Source organism: Muscardinus avellanarius (assembly GCF_963383645.1).
Source record: "Muscardinus avellanarius genome assembly, chromosome: 3".
Lineage (NCBI taxonomy): Eukaryota > Metazoa > Chordata > Mammalia > Rodentia > Gliridae > Muscardinus > Muscardinus avellanarius.
The window spans coordinates 105061873-105083343 of record NC_137788.1 but is presented as its reverse complement, the minus strand read 5'-3'; the positions used below and the strand labels follow the sequence as shown (position 1 = coordinate 105083343).

General features: G+C 42.9%; 1 protein-coding gene across 1 annotated transcript in view; it reads right to left on the bottom strand.

The window, feature by feature from the left end:
• SLC22A15 (solute carrier family 22 member 15) overlaps positions 1 to 21471 on the bottom strand; it is a gene marked incomplete at both ends in the record, with an annotated part of 80917 nt that overhangs the window by 23776 nt on the left and 35670 nt on the right. The window contains 4 exons of the mRNA XM_080692815.1: positions 2360 to 2575; positions 10966 to 11095; positions 16540 to 16704; positions 17646 to 17778. Of these exons, the coding sequence (XP_080548941.1) occupies positions 2360 to 2575; positions 10966 to 11095; positions 16540 to 16704; positions 17646 to 17778 (644 nt within the window). The remainder of the gene's footprint in view (positions 1 to 2359; positions 2576 to 10965; positions 11096 to 16539; positions 16705 to 17645; positions 17779 to 21471) is intronic.

The following is a 21471-nucleotide window of genomic DNA, read 5'->3' as shown; positions in this document are numbered from 1 at the left end:
AAAAGGCACTATTGTAGGAAATAATCAAAGGAACAGATGTTAGACACCGAGATATAATTTTACTCCCTAGTTAAGGCTTTCTTCAGTGACAGATCCACAGAAAGGAACTGAGAGTTTTATGGCATCTTCCAAAAGAACAGCAGTCTGTGGAATGACACTATCTCTATTTTCACGTTTTTACATTCAGATCCCAGGGGGAAGAAGCTTATTTGAAAAGAGCTCCTTTTGACTGTATAAGACATAAAATAAACAGAAACAGGCCTCCTGTCCCTGTCTAGTTTTCTTTTTTGTTTGTTTTGTCTTGTGTGTTTTGTTGTTGTTGTTTTTTTAATTTTGTAAAGGCCAGAATCCTGAAGCTAATGTACTTGGAAAAAAATTCAAACCTTTAGCAAAAATAAAAACAGTATGTAATCTCCAAAAAGCAGTTGTCTCCTCCAACGCAGACAGTCTGACCGTCTCTGCTTGTGCAAATGCAGAGTTTTATGGAGCCCTAAGTACCTGAACAGAACTTGCATTTGCTTTTCAACAGGCAAACACCAAATTAGTAACTCGTATGCTATGCTGCAGGTTTTGTTCTCAAAATCTTGGTGCCTCCCAGCTTGTGGTCTTCATTCAGTGCTTACTGTGTGCCCGTGACGCCCCTGCACTGTGCTGGCTCTTTGGGGGAGGCAAGGTGGTGGGACATGGCCCCTCACCATACAGGTGGCAGCCAGTGTGTGGGTAGGGAAAGAAAATCATGATTCAGAAAAACAACTTCTCTGCTTCTTATTCTCAAACTACTGTTCTTTTAAGCTTTATACATATCATTGTTTTCATATAAAGTCATTTTCCTTTATGCCTTCAATGAAAAATGTAGTTTTCCATAAACCCTTCATGGCAAATACATAGAAATATAGCATGCTCATCCCTTGGGGCAGAACATTTGATGATCAAGCAGATTTTGGGCAAAATAATACTCAAGGTACATTAGCAGAATGTACGGTATCAAAACATGCACAAGAGAGCACGCTTGTAATCCCAGAATTCGGGAGGCTGAGACCGGAGGATCGCGGTTCGCAGACAGCCTCAGCTACTTAGCGAGGCCCTCTGCAACTCGGTGAGACCCTGTTTCAAAATAAAGAGTAAAAAATAGGGCAGGGGGTATAGCTCGGAAGTCAAATGCCCCTGGGTTTCATCCCCAGACCCGCAAAACACAAAACAAAAAACACACACACACAAAAAAAAACATACACAAGATACAAATTGTACATACCCATCTATGGTCTTTCTATAACTTTGCCTTTTTTGTGTGTGGTACAAGGGTGGAACCCAGGGGCTTTTCTACCTCCGGGCTATTCTCCCAAACCTATTTTATACTTCATTTGGAAACAAGGTCTCATTAAATTGCTGAGAGCTTCACTAAATAGCTGAGGCTGGATTTGAACCTGTGCAACCCTCCTGTCTCAGCCTCCCAAGCGCTGGGATTACAAGTGTGCACCACCACACCCAGCATAACTTTGCTTTTGAAATAGAACCATCTTGAACTGCTAAATGCAACTTAGGTTAATACTGAAAGTGCTCTGAAAGGCGGGTGGAAAAAAGCTCAACAACCAGAAAATCAGGTGCAGAGAGTGCTGATCCTTTCATTTGCTGATCTGGTGTGTGGCCTTGGGTCCCTCCTTCCAGCCTTCTGGATCTCTAGCACTTCACCCACCTCTGGAGTCAGTGAGCAGGAATGATACCCAAAATGTGTGCTATGGAACTGATAGGGTCAAGGCCAAAGGTAGGTTAAAGTCCTGTTTAGAAACTCTTTGGTTTTGGCAAATTGGCTTGCTTTTTTTTCTTTTTCTTTTTTTGAGGGTGGAACTTTAAATATTTATATTAAATGCCTTATGAGCAAAGATGTTTCTCTGTGGTCTAATTTAGGGAAGCTGCCCCAAGACACCATCCTCTCCTGCTGAGACAGATGGGCTGTGGGCTGCTGGGGGACAGGGGATTTGCTTTTGGAAAAACAATCTCATGCTTACAAGAGGCAAACGTTTTAGCAAAGCATGTTGAGGCATGTCCTCAATCCTAGTACTGGGAGGTGGAGACAGGAGAAGCACGGGTTCAAGACAGGTGCGCGGTAACTTAGCAAGACCCTGTTTCAATAATAAAAAGAAAATAGGGTGTAGTTCAGAGCACTTAGGTTCAATTCCTAGTAACACACACACACACACACACACACACACACACACACACACACACACTAATAATAAATAAAAATAACAAGGTAAAGTTTTCTGCAACCCTGAAGAAGGAATGTATTATCAAGAGACCTTTAACAACCCTTTAACAACCTGTGCTGAAGACCAGCAAAGCCCCGGTTGGATGGAATTACCAGATGAACATGAGGATCAGTGTGTGTCCTAAGAGGATCCGGTAGCGGAACAGATCCAGGAAACTCCCGGTTTCCCTGTGGCTCCTGTTGGCCGGGTGTGTCAGTGAGAAGGTGCACTTGAGCTTGCGATTCCTCCTGGCGATGAGGTACAGAGCCTCTTCCGCCTCACTCAGCCGACCCTGGGAGTATAACCAACGAGGTGATTCAGGAATGAATCTGAAAGAGACGTCATTAAAGGCTGTGTATTCACATGGGCACACGAGCAGAGGAAGGAGACCCTTCAGTAAGAGAGTTCCCTCACCACAACTGTGTTTCATCTTCAGAATAAAGAGGAGAAAGAGAAAGGAAGGTCTATCTACATTTTTTTTTTTTCAGTACTGGGGATTGAATTCGGGGGCATTCAACCTCTGAGCTACAACCCAGCCCTATTTTTTTTTTAGTCTTTATTTTGAAACAGGGTCTCACTAAGTTTCGTGGGCCTAAATAGCTGAGGCTGGCTGTGAACCTGTGATTCTCCTGTCTTAGGCTCCCAAGTACTGGGATTATAAACGTGCATCACCACGCCTGGCCGAGAAAGGGTTACTTTCAACAATGTACCTACATTAGGGTAGCCTACTTTAACATAATTTCAAAATACCAGTAAAAAAGGCAAACAGTTTGCTTTATTTTATTGTATTTATTATGTGTGTGGTACTGGAGATTGAACCCAGAAGGCATTTTACCTCTCAGCTACAACCCCAGACCTATTTTATTTTTAATTTTGAAACAGGATCATACTAAGCTGCAGAGAGCCTCACTAAGTTGCTAAGGCTAGTCACGAACCTGCAATCCTCCTCTGTCTCAGCCTCCCACGTACTGGGATTACAGGTGTGAGCCACCATGTCCAGCTACCTTTCTTTCTTTCTTTCTTTCTTTCTTTCTTTCTTCCTTCCTTCCTTCCTTCCTTTCTTTCCTCTTTTTTTTTTTTTTTTTTTTGCAGGTCTAAGGATGAAATCCAGGGGCATTTGACCTCCAAGCTACACCCCCCTGCCTATTTTTTATTTTGAAACAGGTCTCACTAAGTTGCGGAGGGCCTCACTAAGTAGCTGAGGCTATCTGATTACCACAGTTCTCTGATCTCAGCCTCCTGAATGCTGGGATTACAAGTGTGCGCCACCATGCCCAGCTTACCTTTATTTTTAAATAAATTTTAACTAATAATGGCAAGTCTGTGGTGCCGAATACAGTTAATTATTCATAAAGCACAGGCCGGAAACACAGCTCTACATTCCAACCAAGTGTTGTTAGAACAACAGAGAAAAAGCCGCGTGTGGTGGCGGACACTTGTAATTCCAGCATTTGGGAGGCTGAGACCGGAGGATTGCAGTTTGCACACAGCCTCATCTACTTAGTGAGGTCCTCTGCAACTTAGTGAGACCCTGTTTCAAAATAAAGAATAAAAACTTAGAGCAGGAGATGAGGGGATGTAGGTCGGAGGTCGAATGCCCCTCAGTTCTCTCCCCAGAACTGCAAAAAGAAAGAAAGAAAAAAAAGAAAGAAAGGAAGGAAGGAAGGAAAAAAGAATAACAGAGATAGTGGGATTATTTATTTATTTATTTTGTGTGGTGCTGGAGATTCAACCCAGGGACATTCTACCTTTGAGAGGCATTCTACCTGCAAGCTATATTCCATATTTTATTTTTATTTTGAAACAAGGTCTTGCTAGGTTGATGAGAGCCTCGCTACTTGCTGAGGCTGTCCTCGAACCTGTGATTCTCCTGTCTCCAAGTATTAGGATTTTAAGTATGTTCGCCAAATCCAGCTTAGTGGGATTTTTAAATTCTGAAAAAATCTCACATCAAGAAAGAAATTCTTATTATCTCATCAGAAAAACAAAATTTTAAAAAGTGAATGTTTTCAATACAGTGATATGTTATTCAGGAGAGAAAGATTATTTTAAGACATAAAAAATGAAACAGAGTTAATGACATCTTAGCTATTTTGAAGCATTTACTGCTGCAAAATCCTCAACTCATCCAACACACCAACTTTAATAAATCCTGAGGACCTTTCTTGATCTGCCAAAATCTTAAAGGCTAAAAGTTATTTTCAGGTTAACTTCTAGTTACAAAATACCCATTATTTCTAATGCACTACTAGGCAGTTGAACAAGTCTATCGCCACTGGTATCTTTACACAGTTTCAAGACCTAGATGCTATGTGCCTTTGGGGCCACTCTCATTATCCTGCCTATATTTTAGGAGGACTTTTCAAAGACAAAAAGCATAGAAGCCTTGTTTACTAAACACAACATCAAGTACTTTAAAAAAAATCTAGTTTGACATTTTCTGCTAAAAATAAAACTTGAATGAATAATATTAGCTGTTTAAGGTGCTTTTATAGAATTCCTTGAGCCTTTCAAGGAGATGGTAAATTAGCAACAGATACCACAGTATTTGGAAGCTTAATGAATGGCTGGTCTGTCAATAATAATTTATGAAGCCTGAGCCTTTTCTACAGAGCAATGTGAAAGGTGCTCGGGAGGAAAGAGGCTAGAGACAGCAACAATTTTTCCAGGAATGTTGCTACCGGGGAAGAAAATATCCATGCATAACACTTGAATGTCAACAAAAGCAAGAAGATTCCCATCTCCCATAGACACAGTGGAAAATCCTTTTATTTACTTTTTCGTTGCCATTTGATCATTGTTACTGACATACAAGTAAATAATCAGGTGAAATATTGTTCTGTTGGAAGTCAGGGCTGCCAATCATAAATTGGATTAACTGGTTTTATGCACAGACTATGAGCTGCTATGTAAAACTACCTGATTAGTCTAAAAACAAATAAAAAGAACATAAAAGACCATTGTGATGACTATATATAGAAAACATATGATGAAAAGACTAATAGTGGGCAGAATTGGAAGGCGTGAAAGAACCTTCAGGAAATATATCTAAATGTTAACAGTCATTATCTTTGGTAATAAGAGTTGTCTCTGCCTCCAAGCTCCTGTGTATTTTAAGAATTGAAAATTGAAAAATTAAAACTTTAAAACTTTGTAAGGTTTTTTTTTTCTTCAGTACTGTGTATTGAACCCAGAGGAGAGGCATTCTACCTCTGAGCTACACCCCCAGCACTATTTTATTCTTTATTTTTTATTTTTTGTCGTACTGGGATAGAACCCAGGGACTTTCTACCTCCAGGCTATACCCCCAGACCTGTTTTATATTTTATTTGGAAACAGGGTCCCACTAAGTAGCTGAGGCTGGCTTTGAACCATGCAATCCTCCTGTCTCAGCCTCCCAAGTGCTGGGATTACAAGTGTTCGCCACCCCCCCCCCCCCACTCTTTCTTTTGGTACTGAGGATGGAATCCAGGGGCTTTCTACCCAGGGATATACTCCCAGACCTATTTTATATTTTACTTGGAAACAGGGTCTCACTAAGTTGCTGAGAGCCTCACTAAGTAGCTGAGGCTGGCTTCGAACCTGTGTGATCCTCCTGTCTCAGCCTCCCAAGCGCAGGGATTACAAGCAAGCATCACCATGCCTGGCTTTTATTCTTTATTTTGAAACAGGGTCTCATTGAGTTGTGGAGGGCCTAAGTAGCTGAGGCTGGCCATGAACCTGCAATCATCCTGTTTCCGCTTCCTAAGTACTGGGATTACAAGTATGCGCTATCACACCTGGTTTATAAAATTTTTTTTTTTTTTTTTTTTTTTTGGTGTTACTGGGGATGGAACCCTTCTATCTCCGGGCTACACTCCCAGACCTATTTTATATTTTTATTTGGAAACAGGGTCTCTTAAACCAGCGAGGCTGGCTTTGAACCTGCATGATCCCCCTGTCTCTGCCTCTCAAGTGTGGGGATTACAAGCGTGCACCACCACGCCTGGCCATAAATCGTTTTGAAGATGTCATTTGAGAGACATTCAGGTTTTGGAAATTTGCTTCTGAGTTACTAAAACTATTTCTACTGGAAAAGTTTTATCTTTTTTTTGTATACGTGTGGTACTGGTGGTGGAACCCAGGGGCCTTCTACCTCCAGGCTATACTCCCAGACCTATTTTCTATTTTATTTGGAAACAGGGTCTCACTAAGTTCTGAGAGCATCACTAAGTAGCTGAGGTTGGCTTCTGCATTATCTTCCTGTCTCAGCCTCCCAAATACTGAGATTATAAACATGTACCACCATGCCTGGCTGGAAATGATTTATCTTAACCATGCCAATTTAGGACCTTATTTGTCTCTGCAGTTTGAGACTAAATAGCTTATTTATTAAAAGGATCATCTATTTGCCATGGACAGATTTAGAAATATGAGCTCGAATACATGAAGATTATACGTATAAAAGAGCAAGACATGATTTTAAAAGGAAAAGTAGAAGTAGGTGTGGTGGCACATGCTTGTAATCCCAGTACTTTGGAGGCTGAGATGACAGGATCACAAATTTGCTGCTAGCCTTAGCAATTTAGTGAGGCCCTCCGCAACATAGTAAGACCCTGTTTCAAAAATAAAAATAAAATAGGGCTGGAAGTGTAATTCAGAGGAAGAATTCCCTTGGGTTCTATCCCCAATACCACCAAAAAAAAAAAAAAAAAAAAAAAAAAAAAAAGAAAGAAAGAAAAGAAAGAAAGAAAGAAAATAGAAAAAAAACTGCCAGGTGTGGTGGCTCACGCTTGTAATCCCAGCATTTGGGAGGCTGAGACAGGAGGATCACGGTTCGCGGACAGACTCAGCTACTTAGGCCCTTTCCAAGTGAGACCCTGTTTCAAAATAAAGAATAAAAAATAGGGCTGGAGGTGTAGCTCAGAGGTTGAATGCCCCTGGGTTCCATCCCCAGGACCACACAGACAAAAAGTAGGTCTTTGAACAGGCTGCTCTGGACACAGCAGTAGAGTCACCCTATGGCCACCTTCAGAAGCTAAGATGTTGACTTAACAAATTTTGTTCTGCTCAAAAATGTTCTGTAATGATCTTTAAAGGTGGTATATCTTTGTAAACTAAGAGGATACTGGTTTTCAGGGAAACAAAACTATTTAAATTCAAGTGTTGTGAAAATAAGGAACTTTTAAGTTAGGCAAAAATGTTTCCGGCAAACAAGGTATGACTGTAGAATAACGTAACTCTAGAATAATGCTGCAGATGGCTGATTCTGAAAGTGATTACAAATGTTTCTGTGAGTCTGTGCCAATGTGTGTCCAATGGACATGAGAGATCTACTGTGTGGGAGGTGCTGGGCTCTGGTGCTGGAGGGAAATAGGATCACAAAACCGAGAGCCTCTGCTGTCTGGAGACTCCTGGTTTGGAGAGAGACAGGGCATCAGCATGAGGCGGAGTTTCCAGGGCCTTTGGAAGAATCCAGTGTGCGCTGTGGAATTTAGAAATGAGGGAGGCATGGTCAGGAAAAGCTTGGTGGGTAGCACTGGAGCAATCCGGTCAGGATAGTTGAGGATTAACTAAGCAGAAACAGGGAGAAGGGCATTAAAGGAGCAGGCAAAGCAGGGCGTGGTGGCGCACGCTTGTAATCCCAGCTCTTGGGAGGCTGAGACAGGAGGATCTCACAGGTCCAAAGCCAGCCTCAGCTGTTTCCAAATAAAGTATAAAATAGGTCTGGATGTAGAGCCTGGAGGTAGAAAAGCCCCTGGGTTCTACCCCCAGTAACACACACACACACACACACACACACACACACACACACACACACACACGAGCAGGCCAGCACTGAGCAGAGGCAGCTGGGTAGGGGGCAGCTTGGTGACCTGAGCAGAGGAGGTCACAGGAAGGGAGGCAGTCAGGAAGGCAGCCTGGAGGCGGAGTGTGGGGAGCCTCACACTACAGGTTTGTTAGGGACTGAGGACATATTTAATTCTCATGTGTCCCCTCCTTTCTGCTTTCTATTTGTTCAGGGCCTGAATTCATTTCTCAGGGAGGAGCTGTCCCCACCTGGCACCAAGCAGGAACCAATGCAGACTGAAAACTCAGAAAAAGAAAAACAGAGTGGCTCAGATCCCTGCCAGAGAGCCAGATGGGGTGAGGAAGCACAGGCCTCGTTAAACATTTGAAAAGAAAACACACTTACTCATCAGTGCTTAGTAACTGATGTTAATAATGCTTACTAACTCCTGACCCTTCAATAATAGTAGACGCTCATTTATTATTTAAGAAAATGTGCAATATATAAGCCAATAAAGTACTCTGGGTCTCCTTGCTTAATAAAATGGCCTCCCCCCAATTCACATAACTAAATACCTTCACTGGATTTTCTTTAATACAGGTTAACTATTTCTACTGTATTCATTTCTGCACTTAACAATTCCCCTGCTTTCAAAGATAGGATGAAAACAAATTTTAGTTAAGTGCCCACTAATTCAGAACCTGAATAATGAGCCACTAAGAGAGCTACCTGAATTTAAATATCACCACAGGTCCCTCTTACTTTATTTTTTTATTTTTTATTTATGTATTTATTGCACATCTGGAGATGGTACCCAGGAGCATCTGATCTCCAAGCTACATCCCCCCTGCTCTATATTTTGTTCTTTATTGTGAAACAGGGTCTCACTAAGTTGCAGAGGGCCTCACTAAGTAGCTAAGGCTGTCCACGAACAGCAATCCTCCTGTCTCAGCCTCCCGAATGCTGGGATTACAAATGCTTGCCACCACGCCCAGCTCCCCTCTTACTTTATGACACAGAAGAAGGCTGACACCATGGGCTGAAAACTGTGTTTATTTAATGGATAAAATTAGAGATCAGACCCGGGCATGGTAGAGCACCCCTGTAATCCCAGTACTTGGGAGGCTGAGATATGAAGATGGGTTTGAGACCAGCCTCAGCAATTTAGCAAGGCCCTCTGCAACTTAGTGTCTCAAAAAATAAAATAAGCCGGGTGTGGTGGCATAAGCTTGTGATCCTTATAAAACCTGGGAGGCTGAGACAGGAGGATTACAGGTTTTCGACCAGCCTCAGCTACTTAGTGAGGCTCTCAGCAACTTAGTAAGACACTGTTTCAAAATAAAAAATAAGCCAGGCATGGTGGCGCATGATTGTAATCCCTGTGCTTGGGAGGCAGAGACAGGAGGATCGCACAAGTTCGAAGCCAGCCTTGCTGGCTTAAGAGACCCTGTTTCCAAATAAAAATGTAAAAATAGGTCTGGGAGTGTAGCCCGGAGGCAGATGGGCTTCCAGGAACCCCAGTACCACACACACACAAAAAAGAATAATAATAAATAAATAAATAAAAATAAATAAAATAAAATATAGGGTTGTGGGTGTAGCTTGGAGATAGAATGTCCCTGGGTCCAATCCCCAGTACCACAAAGAAAAAAAAGTAGGGCTGGGAGAGCCCAGAAGTAGAAGACCCCCAAGGGTTCAATCATCAGTACCATAATATATGAATCAATAATTATAAAGAAATGAGCTGGGTGTGGTGGCACACACTTGTAATCCCAGTATTCAAGAGGCTGAGACTGGAGGATCAAGGTTTGCAGACAGTCTCAGCTACTTAGTGAGGCCTTCTGCAACTTAGACCCTGTTTCAAAATAAAGAATTAAGCTGGGTGTGGTGGCACACGCTTGTAATCCCAGCGCTTGGGAGGCTGAGATAGGAGGATCGCACAGGTTCGAAGCCTGCCTCAGTTACTTAGTGAGGCTCTCAGCAGCTTAGTGAGACCCTGTTTCCAAATGAAGTGTAAAATAGATCTGGGAGAATAGCCCCCAGTACCACACAAAACAAACAAACAAACAAACAAACAAACAAGAATTAAAATAAGTAGGACTGGGGGTGTAGCTTGGAGGTAGAATGCCTCTGGGTTCCATTCTCAGTGTGAGTGTGTGGGGGGGATCAAATGCCTTCAGGAAGAAAAACCTTGCACAGGCCACATTTAAACATCAGTGAAATGGGCTGGAGTTGGTAGGTCACCACCGCAGTGTGACCTGGCTCTGACCAGGGAATCAGCCTTGAGCTGCCTTGAGTCCCTCTGCCCAAGCCCACATTTAGAGGCCCTGAAATGAGACTCATCTGTAGTCGACATATTCAGTTTTAACGCTTGGCTCTACAACCTCATACAGGTCCACACTGCTAACCCAGGGTCTGATGTAGCCTGAATGAAGATCTTTAAGCTTGAGGAGTTAGGTTAAAAGAGAAATTGTCTCACTATGCCAATAACTTGAAGGTTGAAATGCAATCTACTGAGAGGTTACTTTAAACAACAGATATTTGTATTTTTTTTTTCTAGTAGTAGTACTGAGGATGGAACCCAGGAAAGCATTATAACTTCCAGACTACACCCCTAGCTCTATTGCTCTATTTTATTTTATTTTTTATTTGAAACAGGGTCTTGCTAAGTTGCTGAGAGCTTCATGAAGTCGCTGGGGCTGGATTAGCACCTGGGATCCTCCTTTTCAGCCTCTCAAGTACTGCCTGGCTAATACCTGCATTCTGGATTGATTAAGTAGCATCTCTCTTCCCAGGAGTTGCTGATAACTGGAAATTTTGTGGCTGTTAGCTCTTCCCAAGAGCCAGGGAAGGCAAGTTCCTGCGAAGGATTATGCCGCTCCCTGACCAGCATCCTCTCAAGTCCCTTCTGCTTATTACATTAGAACTCGAAGAAGAAAGTCTACTTACAAAGACAAGAGAAAGACCACTGTTCCCTGCAGGTTAACGAGGACGGCCAGAGTCCTCCAGGAGCGGATGAAGTATCCCAAGAGGGCATACTGCGCGATGCCAACTGCAAAGAAGAGGCCGCCGATCGATCCTAATTTGGGGAGAAGAGAACCGTCACTGGAGGATGCACCCATTTCCAGCACCAAGAAACATGCAGCACCATTTCCAACCCCAACTCAGGGAGCCAGCCCCTTCCTCCAGAGAGGTCTGCCCCTGGAGCGGGGGAGCAAGGCTAGAGTCTACTCAAATGTTCAGCATCATTAGACAAAATGACAAGAAAGGCCAGAGAGTGAGTGGAAATGGAGGAAGAGCAGATCAGTACAAACCACATGAAGATGAGATGCCCGGGCAGGGCTCGGCTGAAGGCCTTCTGCACAGAATATTGTGCCAACCTCCACCTGCACTTGTGGCTGCGGCTTGGAAACAGTTGTGCCACATGGGTGGGATGGTTATTAGGTCGTGTGGTTCCTGCAGTGATGGGTCTTCATCTTTACCACAGAGGCTATCCTTAAAATCCTTGCCTTAAATCACAGCCCACTCCCAAGTTCTCCCTACCGCCATTCTCTGCTTAATTTACCACCATTAGATGTACCATATTTTATATTTGTAGATGTAATATATATATATATATATATATATATATATATATATATTTATATTTGGTGGTACTGGGGTTCCTGGAAGCCCTTCTACCTCTGGGCTACACTCTCAGACCTATTTTTACATTTTTTTTAAAATTTGGAAACAGGGTCTCCTAAGTCAGCGTGCGCAGCTGGCTTCGAACCTGTGCGATCCTCCTGTCTCTGCCTCCCAAGTGTGGGGATTACAAGCGTGCGCCACCACGCCCGGCTTAGATGTACCATATTTTATATTTGGTTTTTGCCTCTCTCCCAAGTAGACTGTAAGTTCCTTGGAGCATGACATTATTTTCCCCAGCATGCTGATGGAGAAATACCAACCATAAATTTATTATTATTATTTTTTTGGTGGTACTGGGGTTCCTGGAAACCCTTCTACCTCCGGGCTACACTTCCAGACCATTTTTTATACTTTTTTATTTGGAAACAGGGTCTCTTAAGCCAGTGATGCTGGCTTCGAACCTGCATGAACCTCCTGTCTCCGTCTCCAAAGCGCGGGGATTACAAGTGTGCGCCACCATGCCTGCTCAACCATAGATTTTTAAAGAATTCTTAGGCATTTTTTTTGTTTGTTTGTGTGGTACTAGGAATTGAACCCAGGAGCATTCTACTTTTGAGCTACAACCCCAGTCCTATATTTTTAAATTTTGAAACAGGATATCATTAAGTTGTAGTGGATCTCACTAAGTAGCTGAAGCTGGCTGCAAACCTGCAATCCTCCTGTCTCAGCCTCCCAAGTACTAGGATTATGAGTATGCACTACCACGTCTGGCTTCTATGTTTTTTTGAGATAAGTTTTGGGATAGGAATTAAACACACTTGACTTGCCAAGTATCCTTGTAAGCGCTATGTCTTTGATACACTTTCTATAACTGCTATTTTTATGTTATTTTATTTTAATTTTTTGAGGTACTGAGCTACACCCCCAGCCTTATTTTTTATTCTTTTCTTTTCTTTTCTTTTTTTTTTTTTTTGGACACAGGGTCTCATTGAATTGCAAAGGGCCTCACTAAGTAGTACCTGAGGCTGTTCTCAAACCATAATCTTCCTGACTCACTCCTAAATGCTGAGATTACAAACCTCCGGACTACACTCCCAGACCTATTTTATATTTTGTTTGGAAACAGGGTTTCACTAAGTTGCTGAGAGCCTCACTAAGTAGCTGATGCTGGCTTCGAACCAGTGCGATCCTCCTGTCTCAGCCTCCCAAGTACTGGGATTACAAGCGTGCGCCACCACGGCTGGCTACTGGGCCCATTTCTGACTGAGCAAAGGAAACTTTGAGAGAGGATGGGAGCAGGGGAAAAAGCATCAGATTTCCTGCTCCCTGCATCACTAGGACCTGATTCCATGGCCTGGTTATGTGAATCAAATGATTTCTCTCCATAGATAGGCTCCTAGGAGTTGAATCTCTAGCACAACCATTAAGAATTAGCCTCAGCTGGATACGATGGACGAGAGGAAATGATTCACAGGTAGCTAACTGATGGCCTTACATACTGTGATGACATTCCTATGAGCAGAGGTCCCAGAAGACCATGTTGATTTAGGTGGAAAGAAAGCATCGGCATTTAAAGGGCCACAGACAGTCATATCTAATGTTTAGCAAGAAGCTGCACATGGATGTCTGGAAATGACGCTAGAGCTGTAGATGTGATAACGCTGTTACTTAGTTCATATCACTAATTAAAAAGTGAACACTTCAGCCGGGCGTGGTGGCGCACGCTTGCAATCCCAGCGCTTGGGAGGCCGAGACAGGAGGATCGCACAGTTTCGAAGCCAGCCTCGGCTACTTAGTGAGGCTCTCAGCAACTTAGTGAGACACTGTTTCTAATAAAATATTTAAAATAAAATAGGTCTGGAAGTGTAGCCCAGAGGTAGAAAGCCCCTGGATTCCATCCCCAGTACCACAAAAAAAAAAAAAAAAAAAAAAGAAAGGAAAGAAAAGAAGAAAAGAAATTGAACACTTCAAATCACCACTTCTGCATTTTATAATTGTGGAGTATCGCGGTGGCTTTGTACTTTTGATACTTATACTTGTTTTGTTTGGGATTTAGTTTCTGCATACTTTTAATTAATTTCAAGTCTGCCGCTCCTGTTCACTTTGTACTCAGTGAAAGCTCAGTTGGGGCTGGTTAGACAATAGCGTATAGCTCTGGCTTCGTTTCCTGAAGGATGCCCAGTTTTCAGACAGGAGGTCGTGTCCCACCCGCTCAATCATCCCTTCCTACCCCTCTTTCTCCTCCTATTTCCTATTCTCCCCCTTCTCCTCTTCCTCTCCATCCTCCTCCTCTTCCTCTCCTCGTCTGAACCACTGTGGGCTGCACATGGCAACTGCACAGCCTCTAAAGTGATCCTTCAATTTCTACTTTCTCCTCTTATGTATTCTTCATGAGCCTACTAGAGCAAACTTTTTTTTTTTTTTTTAGTACTGGAAATAGAACCCAGGGACATTCTACCTCTACCTCCTAGGTATGCTCCCGATCCTATTTATGTAGTCTTCTTTTATTTTTTTTGAAACAGGGTCTCACTGAGTTATGAAGGGCCTCCCTAAGTAGCCGAGGCTGTCTGCGAACCTTGATCCTTTGGTCACTTGATCATTTGGCTCCTCAGGGGCTTTAGGTCATGGGGCCCCTCCCAACCTTACATCACCTCCCTCCTCCCCTAACTTTCATCTGTAACCCCAGGCATCCTTTCATGCCCTCCGAGAAGCTCCCAAGCCTCAGGCCTTGGTCCTCGCCATTCTTTTGCTGACAGTTCTTGTCTAGACTTTCACTGACAGGGTCTTCCTGTCATTCACTGAGGTTTTCTCTAACCATCCTCTTGAGTGTAACTACTCCTAAATCCCTGTCTAGCTCATTGTCCCATTTATTTTTCTTTACTGTCCTTAAAATTTTATGAAATGGCTTGGTATTTTCTCCTCATTAAAGGACAAGCTTCATGATAGCAAGGGAACCTCCCTCACCCATCCCGTCTTGTCCACCCATCGTACCCCAAGTGCTTAGGAGTCGGGGCTATGGAACAGATCTGCACAGGAAAGGGCTCAGGAAAGACACAGAGCAATGTGTTAAGCGTGGTTGCTTTCAGGTGGCTGGGACTATCTATTTTTTGTTTGACTTGTGAATCAGTTTTTTAAAAAAAGATATCAAGAAAATATAAAAATATGAAAGTATCAAATCTTTATAGTTGTAGTATTTTATTTCATTTCCCAGTTCTCAGTAACTTTCAATAAACCTTATTCTTGTTAAGGGCCTCACTATAAGCTAATTAGAAATATATTCGTTCAATCTATACTGGGACCTTTTCTGTGCATACTTCACACAGTATTATACAGGTACTGCAAATATTATTTAATTATCAAGTACAGTTTTTCCAGCCTCTCACAGTGCACAAGTGGATCTGAAGCCATAAGGGTGTGTAAGACTGTGCTGGAGAGAAACTGGCTTAAAAAGAAAGGCCAAGGACAAACTTCTGGGCAAGACCCTGGTACTTGGAGAGTAGAGAAAGAAGCTCTCCCCAAAGTGTTCCAGGCTCCATCCCTTTCCTTTTGTCCTGGGCCCCAGGTCCCAGTCCCCACCACCAGAGAATTCTCTCATCCTGGTCTCGAATGCCATCAAAACATTCATCAAAGCATCAGGCTCTACTATGGCAGTTTGCTTTTTACTTCCTTCCTTCCTTCCTTCCTTCCTTCCTTCCTTTTTTTTTTTTTTTTTTTTTTGGTACTGGGGATGGAACCCAGGGGCATTCTACTTCTGAGCTGACAGCCTCAGCTACTACTTAGTGAGGCCCTTTGCAACCCAGTGAGACCCTGTTTCAAAATAAAGAATAAAAAATAGGGCTGGGGTGTAGCTCAGAAGTAGAATGTCCCTGGGTCCTGGGTTCCATCCCCAGTACTGCAAAAAAAAAAAAAAAAAAAAAAAAAAAAAAAGAGTAAAAATAAGAAAGGCTATGAAACAAGGAGTTAATAAAATCTAATAAGTTTCCAAGAAAGCAGTTTCTAGTACTTCCTATCTCTGCATTATTTCCCTCTTTAATACAAAAAGCAGTTGATGCCGTCTGAGGAAACGGACACTCTCTGCAGCAATCTGTAGACAGGCCGGGAGTGGGAGGCGAGGTCTCCATCTGTGACACAGGCCCTGGGGAGACTTTATAAATGTCGAGGAATTTGAACAAAATGACTCCCCTGATGTCACACAGGGCAAACTCGGGAACTCAAATCTAATACAGACTGCATGTCCCCGCTCTGAGAATCCAAAATCTGAAATGTTGTAAAATCTAAAACTGTTCGAGCACGGACATGATACTTCAAATAGGACATTGACCTCCTGTGATATGGTCACTCTAAAGATACTGTATAACATTGCCTTCAGGCTATGTGTATAAGCGGCAAATATAATGTAGATGAGTTCTGTGCTTAGGGTTGGGTCCCATTCCAAGATATTTCATTACAACTATGAAAACATTCCCAAATCTGAAAAAATCTCTGAAATCTGAAACACTGTTGGTCCCATGCATTTTATTTGATTTAATTTTTTATTTTAATTTTTATTTTTTTGGTGGTACTGGGGTTCCTGGAAGCCCTTCTACCTCTGGCTACGCTCCCCCGGGCTACACTCCCAGACCTATTTTTATATTTTTATTTGGAAACAGGGTCTCTTAAGCCAGCATGGCTGGCTTCGAAACTGAGTGATCCTCCTGTCTCTGCCTCCCAAGCGCGGGGATTACAAGCGTGCGCCACCACGCCCGGCTGGTCCCATGCATTTTAGATAAGGGATATTCAACCTGTATTTGTATAAAGTGCCTCAGTACAGATGCATTTTCAGAGTTAAACTGGGTTCCCTGCAAGGTTTTCTGGAGCCACTCACCAGGCCCAGATGTGCATGGATTTAGGTAGTACCTGCAAGTGCCCAGTAGGCGGTGCCCACGCATTCGTTTAGCAAGACAAAGGCCACCAGGGACATCCCGCCATTCATCATGCCCACCAAGAAGCGAGTGACAGCAAAGAACTCATATGAGGGGGAAAATCCATTTGCAATAGCAAATAAGATGTCAAGAGCGAAACCTAGAAAGGGAGGAACAATATTCAGTGATTCAGAGGCAAAGTAGAATTGGATGAAAGTAATAAATTATATTCATTAGTTTGTAAAATAAGCCTTCGTAAACTTGAATTTTCTGGGCTATATTTTTTTCGAACAGTTTTTCTTGAAAACTGTAGAGAAAAACAGGTTCCCTTTTCTTGTTCTACAATTTCTGTCAATCACACACAGTTTTCAATTATTCATAATAATGCTAGAAATTGAAAATCCTCGCTTATACTCAGCTTGTCAAGAGAACTACACTAAGCCATGTAGAGCTTGTTTGAAATGAATCAACATGGAGAGATACCAGGAGATGGATATAGAAGACTGTCTCAGTCTGCTGCTGCTTTCCTTAGGAACACAGCACAGATTGCAATTTGGGGGTTACAAAAAGTACCATCGTAGCCGGGCGTGGTGGTGCACGCTTGTAATCCCAGCATTTGGGAGGCTGAAACAGGAGGATCATGTAGGTTCGAAGCCAGCCTCAGCTACTTAGTGAGGCCACTGCAACTCAGTGAGACCCTGTTTCAAAATAAAGAATAAAAAATAGGGCTGAGTGTGTTGCTCTGAGGTAGAATGCCCCTGGGTTTCGTCTCTAGTACCACAGGGGAAAAAAAGTACCATAATTTATAAAAAATTTCAACACAAGTATCTGGCTTTAACCAGGTGGGAGATATTCAACCTGTATTTGCATAAAGTGCCTCAGTACAGATGCATTTTCAGAGTTAGAACTGGGTTCCCTGCAAGGTTATGGAGACCCAATTCTTGCCACAGTTTGGTCTCTGGCCAGTATAATAAAAATAAAGTCTGTATCCTCCAGGACAATTCCTCAAGAACTTTGAGGAAATAGATCCCCTGTTATTTTCTTAAGAACCTTAAGAAAATAGATCCTCATATTCAGTTCATGAACACTCTAACAGATTACCTGTGAGATAGACTTTTTTCCTTCCAAAGCGATCTGAAAGCTGGCCAAAAGAGATAACACCAACAAACACACCGCTGAAGAAAAAGGAGCTCGCCACGCTGACTTTGTATGATCTATTGGCAATTAAAAACCACTAGAAGAAGAAAAAAAACAAAAGAGAGATGTTTAGGTCACAGTGAAAGAGATGGACAGAGTTAGTAATGTACAATAAAAACTTGTACATGGTAATAACTCCTCCACCACAGGGCCCACTATTAAGCAGAATTCAGTGGAGCATCCACTTATCTGAGGTAGCTACACAGAGACACAAAGTAGAATAGTGCTTACCAGGAGCCAGAGGGAGCGGGAACAGGGAGTCATTATTCAGTGTGAATAGAGTCCTGGAGATGGACCATGGTGATGGTTGTAGAACAGTGTGAATGTACTTAAAGCCATTGAGTTGTACACTTAAATATGATTAAAATAGTAAGCTTTATGTTATATATACTTACCACAATAAAAAATTCCTCATCTGCCATTATTTTCTACTTTAGGGCAACTTAGGAAAACTTAGAAAAATCTATCATCTTGTACTTCAAGCACTGTTATCTGAAGTCTGACTAGTGATATGCTAGTGGAATTTGGCTACAGGATAAGAGTGTACCTATACCACAGAAACAACCTCAGAGAACAAGCCGACTGCTCAACTTTCCTCTTCCAGTCTCCTTCCCTAGAGGGAGCCATGATGAGTGTATGAAGAAGTCCTCCTTGTCTGGAACTTGCAAGTTGCTATCCTTCCTGGTTGCCCTTCTCCACCTTTCCTCCCCACCCTTGTCCCATGCTTGGAAACCAGTCATGATGACTCAGAAAGCACATCTAATTTCTCTTTCTCCTTATATTTTCTATAAGCCTGGATTGCTAAAGACAAGACACCTTCAGAACATCTCTATGAAGAAAAAAAAGACTAAAAAATGGGGACATATATAAAGATGATGACCTGCTGGGCATGGTGGCGCATGCTTGTAATCCCCACACTTAGGAGGCAGAGACAGGAGGATCGTGCAGGTTCGAAGCCAGCCTTGCTGGTTTAAGAGACCCTGTTTCCAAATAAAAATATAAAAATAGGTCTGGGAGTGTAGCCCAGAGGTAGAAGGGCTTCCAGGAACCCCAGTACCACCAAAAAACAAAACAAAGAAACAAAGATGATGACCTCACACTAAGTAGCTGAGGCTTTCTGAGAATCGTGATCCTCCCATCTCAGCCTCCCAAATGCTGAGATTACAAGTGTGCACCACCACGCCCAGCTCTACATGTAATTTTTAACAAGGTTAATCAGCTGCTTAGTTGCTTTTTCTAGACTTTTGCTGAAGTTTGGATGGCTGATGCCCCAAAGACCCATGTGGCAAAGGCGTGGTCAGAAGGGTGTTAATAGCAGGGGGAAGTGGGACATTTAGGAGGCAGGGTTTAATGGGAGGTATTTAGGTCATTGGTGGTGTAGCCCTTGAAGAGGACTATGGAACTCCATCCCCTTCCTCTTCATCTTTTGCATCCTGGCCCTGACATGAGCAATTCACTTCACAATACACTCCCAGCCACTACCATCCAGCACTCCACCAGAAGTCTAGAGGCAACTGGTCTACCTGATCATGGATTGGAATTTCTAGAGCCGTGAGTCAGGGCTGGGTATGTAGCTCAGTGGTAGACTGCTTGACTAGCATGTGGGAAACCCTGGACTGGATCCTTAGCATCACAAAATAATAATAAATCTTATAAAATTAAATCAAAAGTAAGAAATAAAACCATAAACCAGGAAAACCTTTTATTTTTATAAGTTAATTATCTCAGATATTTTGCTATAATGACAGAAAACTGACCAACAAAGAAAAGTGGTACGAGGAGTGGGGCCATCGACCACAGCCATACCTGACGATGTGGAGGGACCTTTGGAACTGGCTTACAGGAGAACTGATTTGAAGAGCAGGCTAAGAAACACATAGAATATTTAAACAGAGCTTAACACGCAAATCTGGTAGGATTGGGGTAGGTACAGAAAACCAGAATGCTGACAGAAATGTGGAAAGAAAGGTTTATGCTAATGTGGTTTCAGATGGCTGTGAGGATCACTAGGAATTGTTCCAAATTGTTCTAAAAGCTATCCTTGTCACACTTTGGAAAAAAAAAATTTGATGTATTTTATACATGTCCTGATTGATACTTTGCAGGGCTGAGCTTAAATAAGTTAGTTTATCTGGTGGAAAAAATTTCTTTTTCCTTTTTTTTTTTTTTCCAGTACTGGGGATGGTACCCAAGGGCATTCTACCACTGACAGGCGCCCCCAGCCCTATTTTTTTATTTTGAAACAAGGTCTCACTTAGTTGCAAATGGCCTCACTAAGTACTTGAGGCTGTCCGTGAACCGTGATCCTCCTGTCTCAGCCTCCCAAATGCTGGGATTACAAGCGTGCACCCCCATGCCTGGCTTGAGAATTTCAAAGCAGCAAAGCATTTAGGATGCAACATGAATGGGGTGGTAAACGCCAAACCTGGAAGGGGCCTGAGTTTCTCGGACCACAGGAGGGAGGACCTAGGCACTGGTATATTTCTCTGCGCAGGCATAATGGCAGGACCGGCTGAAGTGGAGGGTGGAAGAGGAGCAGAACCCGAGTGTTGGCCACTCGTGGGTGGTTGTGACATTTATGGAGATGGAAAAGGCTGCAAGACATGTGACTTATGTGGTGAGGAGTCAAGGTTCTGTTTAGACATGTCCATACAGAGCATGCGCATAAAACATTGAAGCAGCTCAGCAAAGCAAGCACTGGGACAAGAGTCCAGCTCATGGAAGAGGCTCTGAGTGGTTATGAAACTACAGATAGAGAAGACGGCTCAGGGCTGGAGTCCAGGCGCTCCCACAAGCAGAGGCTGGACCAGTGTAGAAAACTCAGAAGAAGAACTCGGAGAGGCAGCAAGAAAACCGGAGAGTGCGAGGAGAGGAAATCTGATTCTGAGAGGAGGGGATAGTCCAGTATGTTGAATGCTACACTGGAGGTCAAGGAAGATGGCGACAGAGGCGTGACATGCCCATCTGGAGCAAAGCGGACACTTAAAAAGCCTCAATTCAATGGAGTGAGAATGGGAGCCAGACTAGAGAATACTGAATTGGGAGAGGTTGAAGAATTGCAGGTTGCAGGTTTCAAGAAGGTTTGCCATGAAGGTGAGCCAAGAAATGTGACAGTATCTGGGCAGGTATGTGAGATCATGGGTTATTGATAGGCTTTTTTTTTTTTGCAGTACTAGAGATTGAACCCAGGATTATTCTACCTCTGAGCAATACCCCCTGGTCCTATTTTTTATTCCTTATTTTGAAACAGGGTCTCACAATGTTGCAGAGGGCCTCACTAAGTAGCTGAGGCTGGCCTTGAATCTGCAATCTTCCTGTCAGCCTCCCAAGTACTGAAAATACAAGTGTGCACACCATGCCCAGCAGTTATTGATATGCTTTTTCCCTTTCTTTCTTTCTTTCTTTCTTTCTTTCTTTCTTTCTTTCTTTCTTTCTTTCTTTCTTCTTTCTTTCTTTCTTATCCCAGGAGCATTCTACCTCTGAGCTACACCCCCAGCTCTACGTTTTATTCTTTATTTTGAAACAGGGTCTCACTGAGTTGCATAGAGCCTAAGTAGCTGAGACTGGCCACGAACCACAATCCTCCTGTATCAGCCTCCCAATGCTGGGATTACAAGCATGCAACACCACACTTGGTTTTTGATATGCTTTATTAAAAATGGCATAAGCCGGGCGTGGTGACACTTGCTTATAATCCCAGTACTTGGGAAGGTGAGACAGGAGGATCACA